Raw genomic sequence first — 18397 nt, forward strand, 5'->3', positions numbered from 1 at the left:
AGGGAGACCGCTCCAGGCACTGGGTCCTAGGGGCTCCTTATCTCTGCCTGCTGTGACAACGACAGCCAGTCAGGTACCTCTGCACTCCTCCCGCTTGGGATTCCAAAGTTTCTCATGGAGAAAGATGCCAGGCCTGTGCTCAGTCCCCTCACTTCTACCCCATAGCCCCAAGAGTCCCAGCCCCCCCCCACCTGTCCTTGAGGGCTAGACCTAACGTCACTTGTCTCTCCATTAAAAAAAAAAAAAAAAACTGTACTTGGTGGTCTCTGTTCCCCTCCCCATGTCCCAGAATCCAGTCAGCTTGCCCCCTCGTAGGCAGGCTCTCTGCTCACCATGCACAGCTTTGGGCTCCTCAGGGCACTGTGGAGGGACTGCCCCAGTCAGGGTCTTATGCAGGGAGATGTGCCGGGTGAGGGGCTTTGGTAGGGGTGGGGGTTCCAACTCCTGGGGTCTTTCCTCACAGGGCTCTGCATGGGAGTCCTCAACGCCACACTCAAACTCTGTTTCAGAGCTGGAAGGAGAAAGGAGAGAGAGAGAACATAAGGAATCCTGGAACCCTCCCACACACATATACATACACATGCATGCATTAGCCAGTCACTGCCTCTAGCAGCCCTGGGATCCTGGGCTACCCTACAGTACAGAGCAAAAGTGCCCCATAGGGTTTCCAGGGAGTGGCTGGTGGATCTGAACTGCCGACCTTTTGGTTAGCAGTTGTAGCTCTTAACCACTGTGTTATTAATCTCTGTGCCCCACCCCTTGAACCTGAGCTGGCTTTATGAGTTGCTTTGGCCAACTGAATGCAATGGAAATCACAGGGTGTCAGTTCCAAGCTTAGGCCTCAAGAAGCTGCATGTTCCACTCTTTGTCTTAGAACCATGTGAACCAGCCTGAGATTGCCCACTGGGAGATGAAGGACACCGGGCCCAAGTGTCCCCTGTTAATGCCTCAGACACATGAGGGAGCTGGCCGAGACCAGAAGAACTACGCAGCTGAGCCTTGTTCAAATTGCTGATTCACAGAATCAGGAGCATAGAAAATAGGAGTTATTTTTAGTCACTAACTTTTGGGGGCTTGTTACTCAGCATTAATGTAGTAATATAATGAATATGGAGGTCTTTCCTGGCCACTCAGTCTAAAGTAACTGACTAGTCATTATTTTTATTTTTTTTATTATATACCTATAATTATTTCTCTACCCGGCACATATGTGAACTTTTTCTTTTTACTTCTTTACTTGTTTAATGTGTGGCTATCCTGCTTGACCACCATCTGTCTATCAGTTTGTCTTACTGTGGTGGCTTGCACGTTGCTGCAATGCTGGAAGCTATGCCACCAGTATTCAAACACCAGCAGGGTCACCAATGGTGAACAGGTTTTAGTGGTGCTTCCAGACTAAGAAAGACAGGGAAGAAAGGCCTGGTTATCTACTTCCAGAAATTAGCCAGTGAAATCCTTATGGATCACTGCAGAACACTGTCTGACTTGCTTGTTTTGAACATGTCACCAGGAGGGATCAATCACTGGAGAAGGACATCACATTTGCTGAAGTAGAGGGCCAGTGAGGGCAAGGGTCTCCCCTCTAGAGGATTACACAGGACAGGGCACTGTTTCATTCTGTTGTATATTAGGTCACCATGAATCAGAGTTAACTCAATGGCAGCTATCTGTCTGTCTGTCTATCCATCCACCCACCTATCTATCTTATTTGAATGAAAATTTTGTGAGAGCAAAGGCTTAGTCTGGTCTTAGCCACTGCTGTATCCTCAGAGCTGGGCAAATACTAAGCAATTGATACCTATTTGCTGGCTGACCTCCCGAGCAAATTCAGCATGTCTGGAGGAGGCCTGGAGTCTGCATTTCTAACGACCACTTCAGGATCCTGAGGCAGGTACTGAGGACAGCATTCTGGGAAATACCGAGCTAAGGCACCATTGCTTCATTTCTCTGTTCCTCCCATCACCAGGCCTCATCATGTTACAGTGGGAGGGCCTCACAGAGTCCCTCCCTGGGACAGGGGACACCTGCTAGGAACCCCTCATGCAGCCTGGATGACAACTGCCTTCAGGGAAAAAGGCAGTGGGGCCGGAGCCTTTCCCTTCTCTGAGAAACAACTGCTGACACTTATAGGGCTTATGACGTGCCAGGCATTGTTAAGCACACGTTACGTACATTAATTCTTTCATCCTTATAACTCCCTGTGAGACAGATACTACTATTGTCCCATATTACAGATAAGGAAATGGATGCACAGAGAGGTCACACTGTAAGGGAGTGGAGAGAGGGCCACATCCTGAATGCTATCCCACCCTGCAACCCTTGTCACCCTCCACCATCCCCAGCAGTCTGAGCATACCTGCTGTCGTCGCTGGTGACCAGGACACGCACAGCCAGCACATCCTGCCCAACTGTGTCCTTCCCGGGGCTGATCCTCACTGAGGTCCACTCAGAGGACAGCGGAGAGGTGGCTCCACATTCCACATCACCGGGCTCTGGCTCAGGGACACTCTTCGGCTTCTTGGGGGAGGTTGGCTCATCTGCTGAGAGGAGAATAGATCTAGAGAGATGGTGGGAATGAACAGCCCCAGAGGCGCCTGCTCTTTCAGGAGTCTGGGCAGGATGCTGGGGGTGAGGGGGGCAGATCTGGGGTCTATGCAGACACTCCAAGCCTGACCTTCTAGTCCTCCATGCCATTGCTGAAGCCCCACCACTCTGTCCAGCAGACACCCCAGCATTTAGAACAGACCACTTGTGTGCAGGGCATGACTACACACATCACCCCATTTACTCCGCAGGGTAAATGTTCAGAGGGCCCACCCCAAGCCCACTGGCCTCTCAGCCACTACTGTCAAAATTACATTGACCAACAAGTTGCTAAATCCAGGAGTAAATTCTCAGTTCTCATCTTCCTTGACAGACCAGCAACGTTTGACCCAGTTGATCACCCCTCATCCTAGAAACAGCTCTTCTCTTGGCTTCCAGGGCGGCACAGCCTCCCGGTTTCCTCCTCATCACTGGCCATGTCCTTCTTTGTCTCCTCTGCCAGTTTCACCTTTGCTCCCTGACCTTTAACACTGGAGGGCCCCAATGCTTAGTCTTTGAACTCCTTTTCTCTAACTACACTCACATCCAGGCTTTAAACACCCTCTAGTTGTCAGTGGATCCCAAGTTTATATTGATCCAGTCCTAATAAATCTAGGCTTGCTGGCATCTCCACTTGAACATCTGATAGACGTATCAAGCTCAACATGTCCAAATTGAACTCTTCTTCTTCGTCTCTCCCCAGATCTGCTTCACCCATAGCCTTCCCTATCTCAGTAATTGGCAACTTCAGCCTTCTACTTGTTTAAGTCAAAAACCCTAGAATCACCTTTGTTACTTCCCTTCTTTCATAATTCACTTGAAGCCATTGGTGAATCCTGTTGGCTCGACCAGTTACCTCGCACCACCTTCTCTGCCATCACCTTGGTCCCAGCCACCCACAGCTCTTGCCCGAGTTATAGAAATAGGCTTCTACCTGATCTCCCTGCTTTCCCCCCCCGCCCCCACTTTAGTCTATTTTCAACACAGAAACCAGAGCGATCCATTAAAATATAAGTCAGATCATGCCACTCCTCTGCTCAAAACCCTCCACCAGCTCTTCATTTTACTCTGTTAAAGCTAAAGTCCTTACTGTGGTCTTCAAAGTCCTACAAGATTGAGTTCCCGGTGAGCCTTAGACCTTATCTCCTGGTACTGCCCCCCGCCCCCCGCACCTGCCACATTGCCCCCTGGTGTTCCTCCAGCACTCTGGACATGCTCCCATCTCAGGACCCTTGCACTAGCTTTTGTCTCTGCCTACAAGAGACTTTTCCAGATACTTGCATGCAGGGCTTGCTTGATCACTGCCTTCAAGTCTTTGATCAAATGTCACCTTCTCAATGAGGTCTACTCTGATCATCTTATTTAAAACTGCCACCCACACCCCGCAAGGCGATGGAAGGCATCTGAGGAGAAGGCGTTACGATCAGATGCTTGGCTACGCTGTAATAATCATCACAACATCAGCAGCAGCTTACTTTTATTAAGTGCTCTTCATTCCCCTTTCCCGCTTTATTTTCATACATAGCAAACAGTGCCTTCTAATAAACTATAAGCTTTTCCTCATGTATTTGGTGTATTATCTGTATCCTACAACGAGCAGGTAAGCAGTGATTTTTGTCTGTGGGTAGAATTGTGCCTGGTAAAGATCTATTAAACGCATAAATGTATGAGCAAAACAGGCAGCTTGAGTCCCACCTCCACCTTGGCTACTAACTAGCTGGGTGCCCCCCTTCTCTGGTCACAGTGAAGCAAATGCTCTTCCTCCTTTCTAAGGCACCTCAGCTTGGCTCCCCCTTACCTTCTAGGAAACCCGCCCCATGAGGGTCATTATCTCCTCTCTTTCCTGCGTCCTTAACTTCTTTCTCTACTGGATATTTTCCGTAAATATTTAAATATGCTGAGACTTCTCTTAAGAAAACTCTTTACTCCCAGTCCCTACCTAGCCAACTTTCTTGTCTCCATCCTTCCCAGCCCATCTTCTTGGAAGAGTTGCTACATTCACTTTCTCCCTTCTTCACCCCCTAGTCATTCACTCATCATCCCCTATAACTCTACCCATGTGCTTCCACCACGCACCCAAACTGCCCTCAACAAAGTCCTCAGTGGCCTCCTTGTTGCTAAATCCAATTCAAAGGACTTTGGGGTCCTCCTGCAGCCATTGACCCATTTGACCCCCTCCTTGCTCCTGGGGACACTTTCTCTCCCTCTAGTCAGCCCTGAGATGTTGGGGTTCTTCATGGTTCCACCTGAGTCCTCTTTACCTTTTCACCTCCTGCATTCTCTCTGGGAGATGTTATCTACTCCCTAAGGATCTGTCAGATAACGCACAAGGTACCTCCAGCCCAGATTTCTCACCTAAATTTAGAAGCACAAGCACAGCCTCTTGGAGGACACCTCTCCTGGATGCCTCTCAGGCACCTCCAACTTCATGTATTCCAGTCTGAGTCTAGCACCCTCTGAACACTCTGCCTCCTTCCCAGCATTTCTTATCTCAGTCAATGCCACCACCCTCAGCCAAGCCGTTCCCAAGCCAGAAACTCCAGGGTCACCTCTGACTCCTCCCTGTCTATCTTCCTCCCCAAAGGAATGGCTCCAATACATGGTTACCACTCAGAGCTTGGGCTCAGTATTGGTAGATCTAATTATTTCAATAAATTTTGATTTTTATGTGAAATGTCTCCAGTTTTAAAATATTGTGCAAGTCAAGCAAAACATGTCTACAGGCAGATTCAGGCAGTGGGCTGCCAGTTTGCAACCCCTGGAGTGGGTGCATACTTGTTGGTGTGTTTGTGTGGCTACACGTTTACGATGATGTGATTGTGGATGGGAGGCACTTGAGAAATAAATAAATAACGTGTTGCCGTTGAGTCGATTCCGACCCTAAAGGAGAGAGTAGGGCTGCCCCATAGGGTTTCCAAGGAGTGCCTGGTGGATTCGAACTGCTGACCTTTTGGTTAGCAGTTGTAGCTCTTAACCACTACGCCACCAGGGTTTCCACTTGAGAAATAGGGGTTATAATTGGCTGGTTTCTTCATCATCATCATCATCACCGCAGCAGATTACTTCTTTTGAGCGCTCAATATATAGCAAGAATTGTCTGAGCATTTGGCATGTATTATGTCTAAAAAATCCAACACAACCCTCTGAATAAAGTATTATTATCACCAATTTGCTGCTGAGAAAACGGAAGCACAGAGAGTTTAAGACACTGGCGTGGTCATACTTCATCAGTGCACAGGGACCAGTTGCCTGTGAGTAGTCCACAGTATGTCTGTGAGCACAATAGAACCAGGAATGCACGCCCAGTGTGCATGGCCTTTGTTCTGGGAGGACTGGCCGGAAGGTGTCCCCAATTCTTGACTCATGTCCCGTAACAGATGTATGCTTTGTCCTGTCTTTACAGTCCCTCCCACTAGAGTAGGCAGATACGTCCCTGCCCAACTAATGTGCAGCTTGGCCACGAGACTTGTTTTGACCAGTGGAAAGGTAGCAGATATGACATGAGCGGAGGCTTTACATCTGCTTGCTGGATTGGCTTGTTCACTGACACTCCTGCCAGTTTGCTGGGAGAAGAGCTTGTCCCTGACAGTCATGGCCCCTGCAACCTGGATCCCCGAGTGAGGACACATGGAATAGAGCCAGAGCCAATCACAGCCTGGAGCCCAGTCTGGCCCACCCCATGTGAGCCCAGCCCACCCTTAGAGTTGCAGACTGAAGCAGAGCCACCCCAGACAACCCACAGACCCGTGAGTAAGAAAAACAGTTGCCATAAGCCACGGACATTTGGGAGGCCTGTTATATAAATTATTGTAGCAGACTCTCAACTCTATACCTGGGTTACATCTGTGTAGGTAAGTGTACATATGAACTGCATGCCCAAGCACTTGTATAGTCAAAAGATGCTACTGGCTCCCCGCTCTGATCCAGGCCCATGGGCTGTCGCTGCCTCCGGGCATCTGTGGCCAGCTCTGGCTGAGGGTCTGGGGCTCGTCCAGTGTCAGGTGCCCACACACCACCCTCACCCTGTCTTCCCCAGGCTTGGTTGCCCTCTGTCTTAGACTTTGCCTGAAGTCAACTATGTTCTTGGGGAGAATCCAGAGCCACAGTGGGGACTGTGGGAGGCCCGGGGAAGAGGTCCATGGGGAGAGAGGGTGAGGAGGATCCACTGCTCCCAGCACAGCTGCCACCAATGTCCTGTCGGGATGCAGGTCTGCTCAGAGCTGAGTGCCTCAGCCCCTTCTCAGCACTCTGACCAGACACCTGCACCCGGGGAAGGACGAGGCTCCAGAAATTCTAAGTGCTGAGGCTGGGCCTGCGTACAGGCTCTGCAGAGCCAGGCAGTGTCAGGGAACATCTGTCCTCACACCACCCCAGCAGCCAAGTCCTTGGCCCTTTCTAGTGAGGCCGTGCTGCAGTGCCAGGTGAGTACCTTTGTTCCAGGCCTGCTGGTGACACTGTCTCCGCTCTCCACCCAAGTCTGGAGGCCCTTCCGGTCATCCCCAGGCCCCAGGGGAGACATCAAAGCAATATGTCCACCTGTGCGCTGTTATTAACCCCATTTGACAGTCAAGAAAACTAAGGCTCAGAGAAGTTATCTCACTTGTCCAGAGCCACACAGATCCTAACTGCCAGAATTAGTTCTGGCTCTGGGCTTAGAAAACTTCCCTTGCTGTCTTGCCCAGTGCTCTTTCTGGAGAAAAAAGTATAAAAAACAAGCAGAGAAACCGAGTGAATCTGTCAGGAAAACAGAGCCCTAGCTAAGGAGCTCAGCAGAGGAAAATTATCATGGGGAACTAATTACAACGGTGTTGGAAGAACTGGAAAGCCCAACAGAGGTCAGAGGCAACCCTGAGAGGAGCAGCAGGCAACAGCAGGAAGCTGCTGGCTGGAGGGACAAAGAGAAGAGTTGGTGTTACCAGAGTCCGGAGCAACCTGCAGGAGCAGGTACCACAGAGGGGCTGCCTGGTAGGAGTCAGGATCACAGACTGAGCAGCACTTGGAGAGAAGATGCAGCCACTGTCTGCGGTGCAGAAAGACAAGGAGGAACACCCTGGCTTCTCCCTTTATCCCCCTCCAATCTCTTACCGGAGCCCTGGTGGAGAGTTTGACTGCTAACCAAAAGGTCAGCAGCTCAAATCTACCAGCCACTCCTTGGAAACCCTATGGGGCAGTTCTGCTCTGTCCTACAGGGTCGCTATGAGTCAGAATTGACTCCGCAGCAACGGCAAAGGGGTTTTTGGTTTAGTCTCCCACCAGTGCTTCCCAATTGGTCACACCTAGCAGGAAGCTGGTTGCAAGAAAAACTGGGAAATGTAGTTTTCAGGAGGTGCACTTCTCTATTACAGAGCAGAGCAGAGAGCAGAGCAGAGCAGAAGAAAGGCAAGGAATTATCTGGCAGCAAATAGGCAAATGCCCAGATGCTAAGGGTAAAGCATTTTCCCCACCCTCTTATAAGGTGGTCTGTGATGAGGGAAGGGCTGCCAAATACCCAGTGGGAGGGGGCCCGTGGCAGGCAGTCCCTCCACCTACTGTCAGGGGGTGTCACAGTTGTTGGGGGCGGGATCTCTGTATGCCAGTCCCAAGGTCCTTTGCGGTGCACAGCTCTTTAAAATATAAAGGCACTTGTGGGGCAGTTCTACTCTGTCCTATAGGGTAGCTATGAGTCGGAATCGACTCGATGGCAGTGGGTTTGGTTTTTTGATTTTTGTGTCCAAAGACAGAGCCACTGCCGTCCTGGGGGCTTCTAAGAGTGACTCCTCAGGGTGTACTACTGGGAATGAAGTTTCTAGGGGTCTTCAGGCAACAAATAAAGTGACAGGTAGCCCTGGGCCTCTAGGCCCACGCTCACTGTGCGGTGTGGCTGCCCTTCTGTGCCCTGGCCAGGTGAGCCACTGAAAACCCTATGGAGCAGTTTTACTCTGACACACATGGGGTCGTCGTGAGTCAGAGTTGACTCTACAGCAGCTGGTTAGAGGTATCCTCGTCCCCAGTTCACAGAAGGGGCTTGCTCAATGCCACTCAGTGTGAGTACAAAGCCCCGGGAGCCAAAGCCAGGGCTCCACACGCATAGTTCAGGGCCCTTACTGCATGCCAAGGCTCCCCTTCCAGCGGGCGCCTGATTCTTCACCAGGGCCCTAGGGAACCTCGGCTCCTTTATGACTGAACGTGCTGCTTTGGGGTCGCCTTTTCCACATCTCTGAACTTACTGAATATCAGTACCAACGAGAAGGTAGTGAGGTATTGCATATAAAGGGCTTGGCCCAAGTGCCTGACACAGAGTAAGCACTAGATAAATAACAGAGGGCCCTGGGGCTTTGTGAAGCAGTGGCTTCTTTTACTTATTTAAGGAATTAAAAAAAAAAAAAGCTGCAAAAGTGAACGAGTTCACAGAAATAAAGGAGAACAGCCCACCCACTCTGACCCACTTACTCTACTTACTATTCAAGTTGCACAGAGATTTACTTCTTCCACTGGATTATTTCCTGAGGATAAATTCCCGGGTGTAGGATTACTGGGCCAAGAGGTCAGAACATTTTTATGAATCTTAATAATCATCCCCACACGGCTTTCCAAAAAGACTGTTCCAATTTATGTTTTGCTCAGTGCCTAGTGATTGAGTTTATTTTCTCTTACAATCTAGCTTATTTTTTTCTTTACTAATTCGTTGGTCCAGCATAATTTACATTCCTTTGAAAACTGAGTAAGAATATTTTTTAAGTACTTATTATTTTGTACTGTTTACTTAATTTTTTTTTAAATTGTGGTATAATATACATAACATAAAGTTTACCATTTTAGCCATTTTTTAAGTACACAATTCAATGGCGTTAGGTGCATTCACAATGTTGTGTGATCAGCATCATTAGCTAGTTCCAGAACTTTTTTCCACTCCAAACAGAAACTCTGTACGTATTAACAATAACACTTCTTTCCTCCCTTCCCTCGACCCCTCATCTACTTTCCGTTTTTAGGAATCTATTCTAGATATTTCATATAGGTGAAATCATACAATATTTATCCTTTTGTGTCTGACTTATTTCAGTTAGCATTTTCAAGGTTCATCCATGTTGTGGCACGTAAAAAAAATTCATTCCTTTTTATAGCTGAATAACATTCCATTATATGAATATACCACACTTTGTTTATCCATTCATCTTTAATGGAAACTTGGGTTATTTCCATCTTTTTGCTACTGTGAATAACGCTACCACAAACATTGGCATACAAGTATCTGTTTGAGTCCGTGTTTTCATTCTTTGGAGTATATATTTAGGAGTGGAATTGCTGGGTCATATGGTAATTCTCTGTTTAACTTTTTGAGGAACCGTCAAGCTGTTTTTCATGGCAGCTGCACCATTTTACATTCCCACCAGCAAAGCCCGAGGATTCCACGTTCTCTACATCCTGCCAACACTAGTTGGGTTGTTTGTCTTTCTGTTGTTGAGCTGTAAGAGTTCAGTATATACTCTGGAAATTAAGCTCAGGTATATAATTTGCAGATATTTTCTCCCATTCTGTGGATTGTCTTTTCATTCTCTTAATTGTGTCCTTTGATGCACAAAAGTTTTTCATTTTGACGAACACCAGTTACCTTGTTACCTATGTTTTTGGCGTCATATTTGATCATGTAGATTTGCCCATATGTGTTCTAAGAGTTTTCTAGTTTTAGCTTTTAAATTTAGGTCTTTAATGCATTTTGAGGCATTTTTTTGTATACATGGTTTAAGAGTCCAACGTCATTCTTTTGCATGAGGATATTCAGATTTCCCCGCACCATTTGTTGAAGAAACTGTTCTTTCCCCCATTGAATGGTCTTGGCAACCTTGTCAAAAACCAATTGATCGTGTATGTGAGGGTTTCTTTCTGGGATTTCTATTCTATTTCATTGGACCCTATGTCTCTTATGCTAGCACCTCACTGTTTTGATTACCATAGTTCTGCAGTAGGTTTTGAGCAAGAGTCCTCCAGTTCTGTTCTTTTTCAAAAGCGTTTTGGCTATTCAGGGTCCCTTCAAATTCCATATGATTTATAGTATGATGTTTTCTATTTCTACAGAAAAACGACACTGGAATTTTGTTAGGAATTACACTGAATCTGTACTTGGAATAGGCCTGTTCACATTTTCTACTTTTTCTTCAGTCAGTGTAGTAGTTTGTGTGTGCCTAGGAATCTGTCCACTTCATTCAGGTTACTAATTTGGCGCCCAGTTTTATAGGACCCTCTCATAATTCTTTTTATTTCTTCAAATCGATAGTAATGTTCCCAACTTTCATTTCTGATTCCAGTAATTTGTGCTTTCTTTCTTTTTCTTAGCCAATCTAGCTAAAGAATTGTCAATTTTATCTTTTCAAAGAACCAACTTTTGGCTTTGTTGATTTTTCTACTGTTTTTCTCTTCTCTATTGCAGTTCTCTCCATTCTAATTTTTATTATTTCTTTCCATCTGCTAACTGTGGGTTTAGTTTGCTCTTTTTCTAATTCCTAAAGATATAAAATTAGGTTATTGACTTCAGCTATTATTTTCGAATGTAGGCATTTAAGGCTACACAGTTCCCTCTTAGCACTACTTTCACTGTGTACTGTAAGTTTGCGTATGCTGTGTTTTCCTTTTCATTTACCTTAAGGTATTTTCTATTTCCCTGGTGATTTCTTCTTTGACTCACTGGTTGATTAAGTGTATATAAATTTCTACATATTTTTTCAATTGTCCAGTTTTCCTTCTGTTTTTAATTTCTAGTTTCATTTTATTTAGTCAGAAAAGATATTTTGTATGATTTCAATTTTTTAAAACTTATCAAGACTTGTTTTGTAACATATGGTCTATTCTAGGTAATGTCTCATGTAATTTGACAAGAATGTGTATACTATGTTCTTGTATGGAATGTTCTATATTTGCCTGTTATGTCTAATTGGCTTATAGTGTTGCTCAAGTCCTCTACTTCTTTATTTATATGCTGTCTGGTTGTTCCATCCATTATTGAAGGTGGCTTATGGAAGTCTCCAACTACTATTGTAGTACTATCTATCCCTTCAATTCTGTCCATGTTTGCTTCTTATAGTTTAAGGCTCTGTTGTTAAGAGTGCATACATTTATAATTGTTATATCTTCTGATGTATTGAATCTTTTATCAATATGTAATACCCTTCATTGTCTCTTGTAACCTTTTTTTGACTTAAAATACATGTTTTTTCCTGATAATAATACAGCCACCCAGCTGTCTTTTGGTTAATATCTGCAAGAACTATCCTTTTCTATTATTATACTTTAAATCTCTTTTTGTTTTTGTATCTAAAGTGAGTCTCTTGAAGACAGCAAATATGGGTGTTTTTTAATTCATTCTGCCAATCTCTGTTATAAAGGGAGAGTTTAATCTATTTACATTTAAAGTATTTACTGATCCGAGATGAGAAGAACTGGATGGTGCCTGGCTACCACAAATGACTTCCCTGACAGGGAACACAACAGAGAATCCCTTATGGAGCAGGAGAGCAGTGGGATGCAGACCTCAAATTCTCATAAAAAGACCAGATTTAATGGTCTGACTGAGACTGGAAGGACCCCGCAGGTCATGGTCCCTGGACCCTCTGTTAGCTCAAGACTGGAACCATTCCTGAAGCCAACTGTTCAAGCAGGGATTGAACTGGACCATAAGACAGAAAATGATACTGGTGAGGAGTGAGCTTCTTGGTTCAAGTAGACACATGAGACTATGTGGGCAGCTCCTGTCTGGAGGTGAGATGAGAAGGCAGAGGGGGACAGAAGCTGGTTGAATGGTCATGGGGAATACAGGGTAGAGAGGAGGAGTGTGCTGTCTCATTAGGGGGAGAGCAGCTAGGAGTACATACCAAGGTGTGTATAAGTTTTTGTATGAGAGACTGACTTGATTTGTAAACTTTCACTTAAAGCACACACACACAAAAATTGCTGGTAAGGAAGGACTTCTGCTATTTAACTGTTTTCTCTGTGTCATATGCTTTATGTTCTTCAATTTATCCATTATTGCCTTTTTTTTTTGTATTTAGTTGATTTCTTTTAGTGTACAATTTTCATTCGCGTCTTCTTTTCTGTATATTTTTAAGTTATATTCTTAATAGTTATCTGGGGAATTACATTTAACATCTTAAACTTATAACAATCTAGTTTGAATAATACCATCTTAGTTTCAGTAATACACAAACACCGCTCCTATATATCCCTGTCCTACTCCCTGTATATTGTTATTGTCACAAATTACATCTTATATATTATGTGCCATTAAAATAGAGTTACAATTATTGTTTTATGCATTCATCTTTAAAATAAAATAAAATAAAACAAAAAGGGGAATTATAAATAAAAAGTACAATAATACTGGATTTTATATTGCTTTTTTTTTATATAGTTATATTTACCAATATTATTTACTTCTTCATATGGCTTTGAGTTACTATCTAGTGTCCTTTCCTTTTAGCCTGAGTGGCTCCATTTAACATTTCTTGTAGGGCAGGTCTACTAGTAACAAACCCTCAGCTACTGTTTATCTGGAAATGTCTTAATTTCTCTGTAATTATTGAAGAATAGTTTTACTGGATATAGAATTCTTGATTGACAGTTTTTTTTCCCTTTGATGACTTTAAATATGTCATCCCATTGCCTTCTGGCCTCTGTTGATTCTGATGAGAAATCATCTGTTAATCTTACTGAGGATCTTTTTATGTGATGAGTCATTTCTCTTTTGCTGCTTTCGAGATACTTTATCTGTGCCCTTTGACAATTTGACTATAATGTGTGTTGGTATACGTCTCTGAGTTTACCCTGCTTGGGGCTGTTCAAGCTTCTTGGATATATATATATATATGTATTCATGCCTTTCATCAAATTTGGGAAGTTTTGGCCATGATTTCTTCAAATATTTTTTGTCTCTTTTTATCTTCCTTCTCCTTCTGAGACTTCAACGATATGTATGCTAGTATGCTTGATGATGTCCCATGCTTCTCTTAGGTTATGTTCATTTTTCTTCACTCTTTTTTTCTTTCTGCTCCTCAGACTGGATAATTTCTATAGCCTTCAAGTTTGATGATTCTTTTCCTCTGCCTACTTCTGCCATTGACCTTCTCTAGTGATTTTTTTTCATTTCGGCTACTGTACGTTTCATCTCCAGAATTTGGTTACTTTTTGTAATCACTATCTCTTTGCTGACATATTTGTTTGCACATTGTTCTCCCGATTTCCTTTAGGTCTTTTTCTATGATTTCCTTTAGCTTATTGAGCATATTTAAGACATTAATTTATTGCCTTTTGGCTAGTAATTTCAATGTCTGGGCTTCCTCAGAGGGGGTTTCTGTAAAATTCATTTTTTCCTGTGAATGGGCTATATTTTTCTCTTTCTTTGAATGTTTTGTAATTTTTTTGTTGAGAACTTCACATTTTGAGTACTGTGATGTGCTAATGCTGGAAATCCAATTCTTCCCTTCATTAGGTATTTTTGAGTTATGCTTGCTGAGAGCTATAGTTGTTTGTTTAGTGACTTTACAGACTATTTTTGCAGTCTGTACTCCTCGTTGTGTGTGATCACTGAAGCTTATGCTTTTTTGTCTCTGTGGACAACTAGTGACTTGACAGAGATTCCTTTATATGTCTGGGTCAAAACCAAACCAAACCAACAACAAAAAGGACCTGTCTCTTAAATCTTCCAGTAGCTGCTGCCAGGGAAACCACTCAGCCCAAGGGGTCCAAAACAAAGTGAATATCTGTGCTAGTCCCTAAGGGAATTGTCAGATCAACCAAAATGCATATCTCCCAATTTTTTAGGGTAAGGTTCTTACTTCCCTCCCTGGTACCAGCCAGATGCTTCAGGAATGTGGGCCACCATCCTCATGGTCACGGCAGGGAGGAATGGGAGATGGTAGTTTGTTCATACATGCTGCTCGATGACCAAGCTTCAGAAACCTCTCCCTTCATCAAGCACTCCCCTGGTTGCTGTAAACATCTGATAAGGTTCCAGAGTTCTGAAATAGGTGATTCTGATATTTCTTTTTCCAGTTTCATGATTGTTTTGGTGGAGGGATTGACCCTTGCAGCTTCCTACTCTACCATTTTCTGCAGTGTCACTCCTAGAGTTTATTTTTTAAATTTGCTTGAGTGTGACCTGTTTGTTTATAGCCTTTGTCTATTTATCATTGGATTTGTAATTGATAAGTATTAACTGATCACCTACATTGTGCCAGGTGGTTGGTGACATCTGATTTGAATAAACGTTTAAATTATCATAGCAATAAACTTGTTGTTATCACATGTAATGCAGATCCACACCCCCACCCCCTGGTCTGATTGCCTGTTTATTTTCATTTTTATTATTATACATAAATTTAAAAATATATATAGTCAGATTTGTGTCATGTTTTCCCATGTAATTTTTTTCTGTTATAGGTCTTAAAACTTAAAAAGTTATTACCCCATTATCTAATAAAGATTTAATTCTATTATTTTACTTTTTTAATTTTAAGTCTTTAATGTTTTTGGAAAAAAAGAATAGTCTACTGAACACTGTTTGTGTAGAATATAATATGCAAAAGAAAAAAAATCCAACTTCAAATAGGTATGGGAAAGCTGGTGTTCACAAAATTAATTAAGCTTCTTTAGAAAACTCGTCAGAGGCTTCAACACACTAATGGATTTTGTTAATCTTCTCCAGGGTTTGGAAGGAACTGGCAAAATTAGCACGAAACATTTCTCAAAATTTGTGACTATGGAACCCTTTATTCATGTTATTCATGAAGCGCCTCTTGAGGCTACTATTCCGTTGGCACACTTTGGGAAATGATGCTTTAATCCAACTTCAAATAAAAAAAATCAAAACCAAAATGTAAGCTCCATCAGGTGGGGATTTTGTCTGTTTTGTTTCCTGCTGTATATCCAGCTCAGAGTAGACACTCAGTAAATATGAGTGCATGTACAAATGAAAAAACAAATCAGGTTTAGCATAGCAACACTGAAATAGATACTCTCCAAGCTACAAGGAACAGGAACTCTGGTTCACAGCTGTATTCCTAGGATCTAGAGTAATGTTTGAATAATAATTCAAATATTTGTTGAATAATTAATGAATAAGCCATTTGCCCAACCCAGTTCTTCACTTCTAGTCCCTAATACTCTTCCTTTCTGGGAAGGGAATAAGTACAGGATCCTTGGTCATGACCTGAGGCAGCTCTGAAGGCAGATCCAGGTGCCAGCAGCTGGGCTCATAGGCCCAGGGCCCCAGAAACACCTATTTGGAAGTCTGAGGGTCCTCAAAAGCTCACAGGTGACTTGTCATACCAGTGTCAGAATTCCAGCTACATCCAGCCTGATAAGGGCAGGCACCTTGCTGTAGGGAGGCTGAGGATCAGTGCAGGAAAAAGCAGACTTCTTTGGCACAGCTCAGGCTAGCCAAGTGAGACTCCAAATTCTTTCCTTAAACACATCCTGGAGCTGGGCTGAAGCCTGCCAAGGGTACTGTACTCAGAGTGGCCCTGTGGACAGGCCTAACAGTATAAGACACTGAATGACCTAAACCTTTGAGCAGTAGTGTCTCTTAGGATCTCAAAAGGCTCTCCCTCTGGAAGAGCACAGGCACCTTGTTCATAGAATCTGGAAACAAATGCCCAGTCTCTCTTCCTTACCTTTTACCTACTACTCAGCTGGTCCAGCATAAAATTTTCAAAAGCAACCTTTGCTATCTAAGAACCTCAGAGAGTGTAAAATTCATAAGTAAATCTCTCCTATTGGTCCATTGCTTGGGATGCGTAGGGAGACATGGATGCAAATAGTTGTCAATGCAGTCTGTTCCTAAAGCTGAGGCGCCACTGGCCCTTACCCAGCTACGCCCAGCATCCAGAGCAGAAAAGTGCAATGAGCTTTCAAGAAAGAGACCCCAAAGCCTGGCCCAGGAGCATTGGTGATATTTTCCAAATATTACCCCTGGGTAATATTTTTTTCCAAAGTGCCCCAGCATAGCCCCAGAGAGCCCCATGTCACCACAAGTGCAAGTCCTGCCAGCAGTTTAGGGAAGACTGATCCCCTAAACCAATCCCTAGGTTTGAGATTTTAGAAGCTTCCATGGCAAAGAAGAGAGGAAACAATGAGCTTTATAAAGAACCATATTTATTTTCATTTACAGCATCAAATACCATAAATAAAGCTACACATTGTTTGCTGTGTGCAAAATACAGGGTTCCGTGTGGCACTGTAAATGATAACCAGAGGTCACACACATGCGTTGTGATGAGACAGGGGAGGCTAGTTAAAGAGGAGGCTGAAAGGGGAGGAGGACAGTCTTTGGTTGACATTCTATAAAGGGAAGGAGACTCTGCAAGAGAAGATAAGACAAGAGCAACGACTTCTTACTGGCCAGGATCTGCACCAATGCAGCAAGGGGTGACGCATGCAGGGCTGTGCAGCCAGGCTGAGAGGCCAGGATGGCTTGGGGCCGCATGCGGGACAGACACCAACTGCGGCCTGAGACCACGAGGCCTGGCCTACAACAGCTCCGTTGTACTTGGGGTGTTGTCTCTCTTTAAGAGCACTTGGTGGTTCTGCTGCTCCAGGTGAAGGAGTCAACTGGAAAATGTCTTTTGAGCAGAGCTAGAGGGGCAGTTAAATTGGCCACTCCAGGCCTGAGGCTGAGCTGCCTCATTTCTTAATGACACGCCTTCCTGTGAGGATGATTGCTGTAGTTGAAGCTTCACCATCACCTGGGGCTTTATGAGTCAAGGGAGATGAAAAGAGCCACAGCAAAACTCTTGGATCTACAGTGTAGTCCGCAGCAGAGAAAGGACTTGCCAGAATAATCGTGAGTGTGTATTCAAAATACAGAGCACGGGTGGAGCCTGGGATGAAGCCTTGTAGTATCTTTTTTATTTTGTTCTTTTCTAAATCTCTCCCAAAAGAATCACCTATGGTTTTGATTAGTAATCTTTGTTAGAACTGAATTTAAGAAGATGCTGTGTAAGTGTGCTTTTTCAAGGTCTCTAGTCTGAAGTGTACCTTTAAAAATGACATAGCCTTCTCTTTGGAACTGTCTCACAATCAGGCAGAGTTAACCCTCCCAAGAAGGCAAATGGCTTCATAAATGTGACTGGGAAGCATGCAGGCAGCCCGGAGAACAGAAAAGGGGCAGCTATGTACTTGGGGTGTGGATGAGGATGCTGGCTCAGAGGGAGATGGAATCAGAAACAGTTTTCACGCTGAACACCACCCATGTTGTTAAATGACCATGCCACCAAATGAGTCCATTAGTATGCAAGACACTCACAGTTAGCGCAACCAGTACTACCAGCTGCGGGGAGGACGGGGGGCACAGAAAGCGGGTCAGGGGTTAATAACACTTTCTGAAAATTGGCAAAGAAACCAGTTACCTCAGAGCAGAAGTGTGTCAGCCAAAAAGTGGGTGCAGCACTGGAAGGCTGAAATGAACTGACAGCCACAGTGTAAGGTTGGAAAGAGAGAGAAAGACAGAAGGAAGAACTTAGGCTGGGAGAAAAAAAAGAGAAATGGCTGACAACATGAGAAGGCACAGGAGTTGAAAATAAAGTAACCATTAAAAAAAGGGAAACGTCCCCAAACAAGTTACTGCTTGCTTAGGAGAGATGAACCTTTCTGGTAGTGACAACTACTTATTTACAAGAGTAGGCACACAGCTTGTGAATGCTAACAGTCCACGCTCCTCCACTCAGAGCTGTAAGCACCCTCAGAAACTTCTGTCCATGATATCCTCTTTGCCTCAATTTTACCCCAGTGTTTCAAATTCATTCTTGAATATGTTATGGAGGTGTACAGAGGTTTGTCCCCAGGGACT

The 18397-nt window shown here is 44.2% G+C and overlaps 1 protein-coding gene across 9 annotated transcripts in view; it reads right to left on the reverse strand.

Moving 5' to 3' along the window:
* MICAL2 (microtubule associated monooxygenase, calponin and LIM domain containing 2) overlaps nucleotides 1-18397 on the reverse strand; it is a 250105-nt gene that overhangs the window by 57432 nt on the left and 174276 nt on the right. For 7 of the 9 annotated variants that reach the window (XM_010592231.3, XM_023550840.2, XM_023550838.2 and 4 more), the window contains exons 21-22: nucleotides 2357-2540; nucleotides 333-511 (exon numbers count right to left, since the gene is read on the reverse strand). In XM_010592231.3, the coding sequence (XP_010590533.3) occupies nucleotides 333-511; nucleotides 2357-2540 (363 nt within the window). The remainder of the gene's footprint in view (nucleotides 1-332; nucleotides 512-2356; nucleotides 2541-18397) is intronic. The other 2 variants (XM_023550839.2, XM_064288425.1) reach the window with 1 other exon arrangement.

Source organism: Loxodonta africana, chromosome 7 (assembly GCF_030014295.1).
Source record: "Loxodonta africana isolate mLoxAfr1 chromosome 7, mLoxAfr1.hap2, whole genome shotgun sequence".
Taxonomy (NCBI): Eukaryota; Metazoa; Chordata; class Mammalia; order Proboscidea; family Elephantidae; genus Loxodonta; species Loxodonta africana.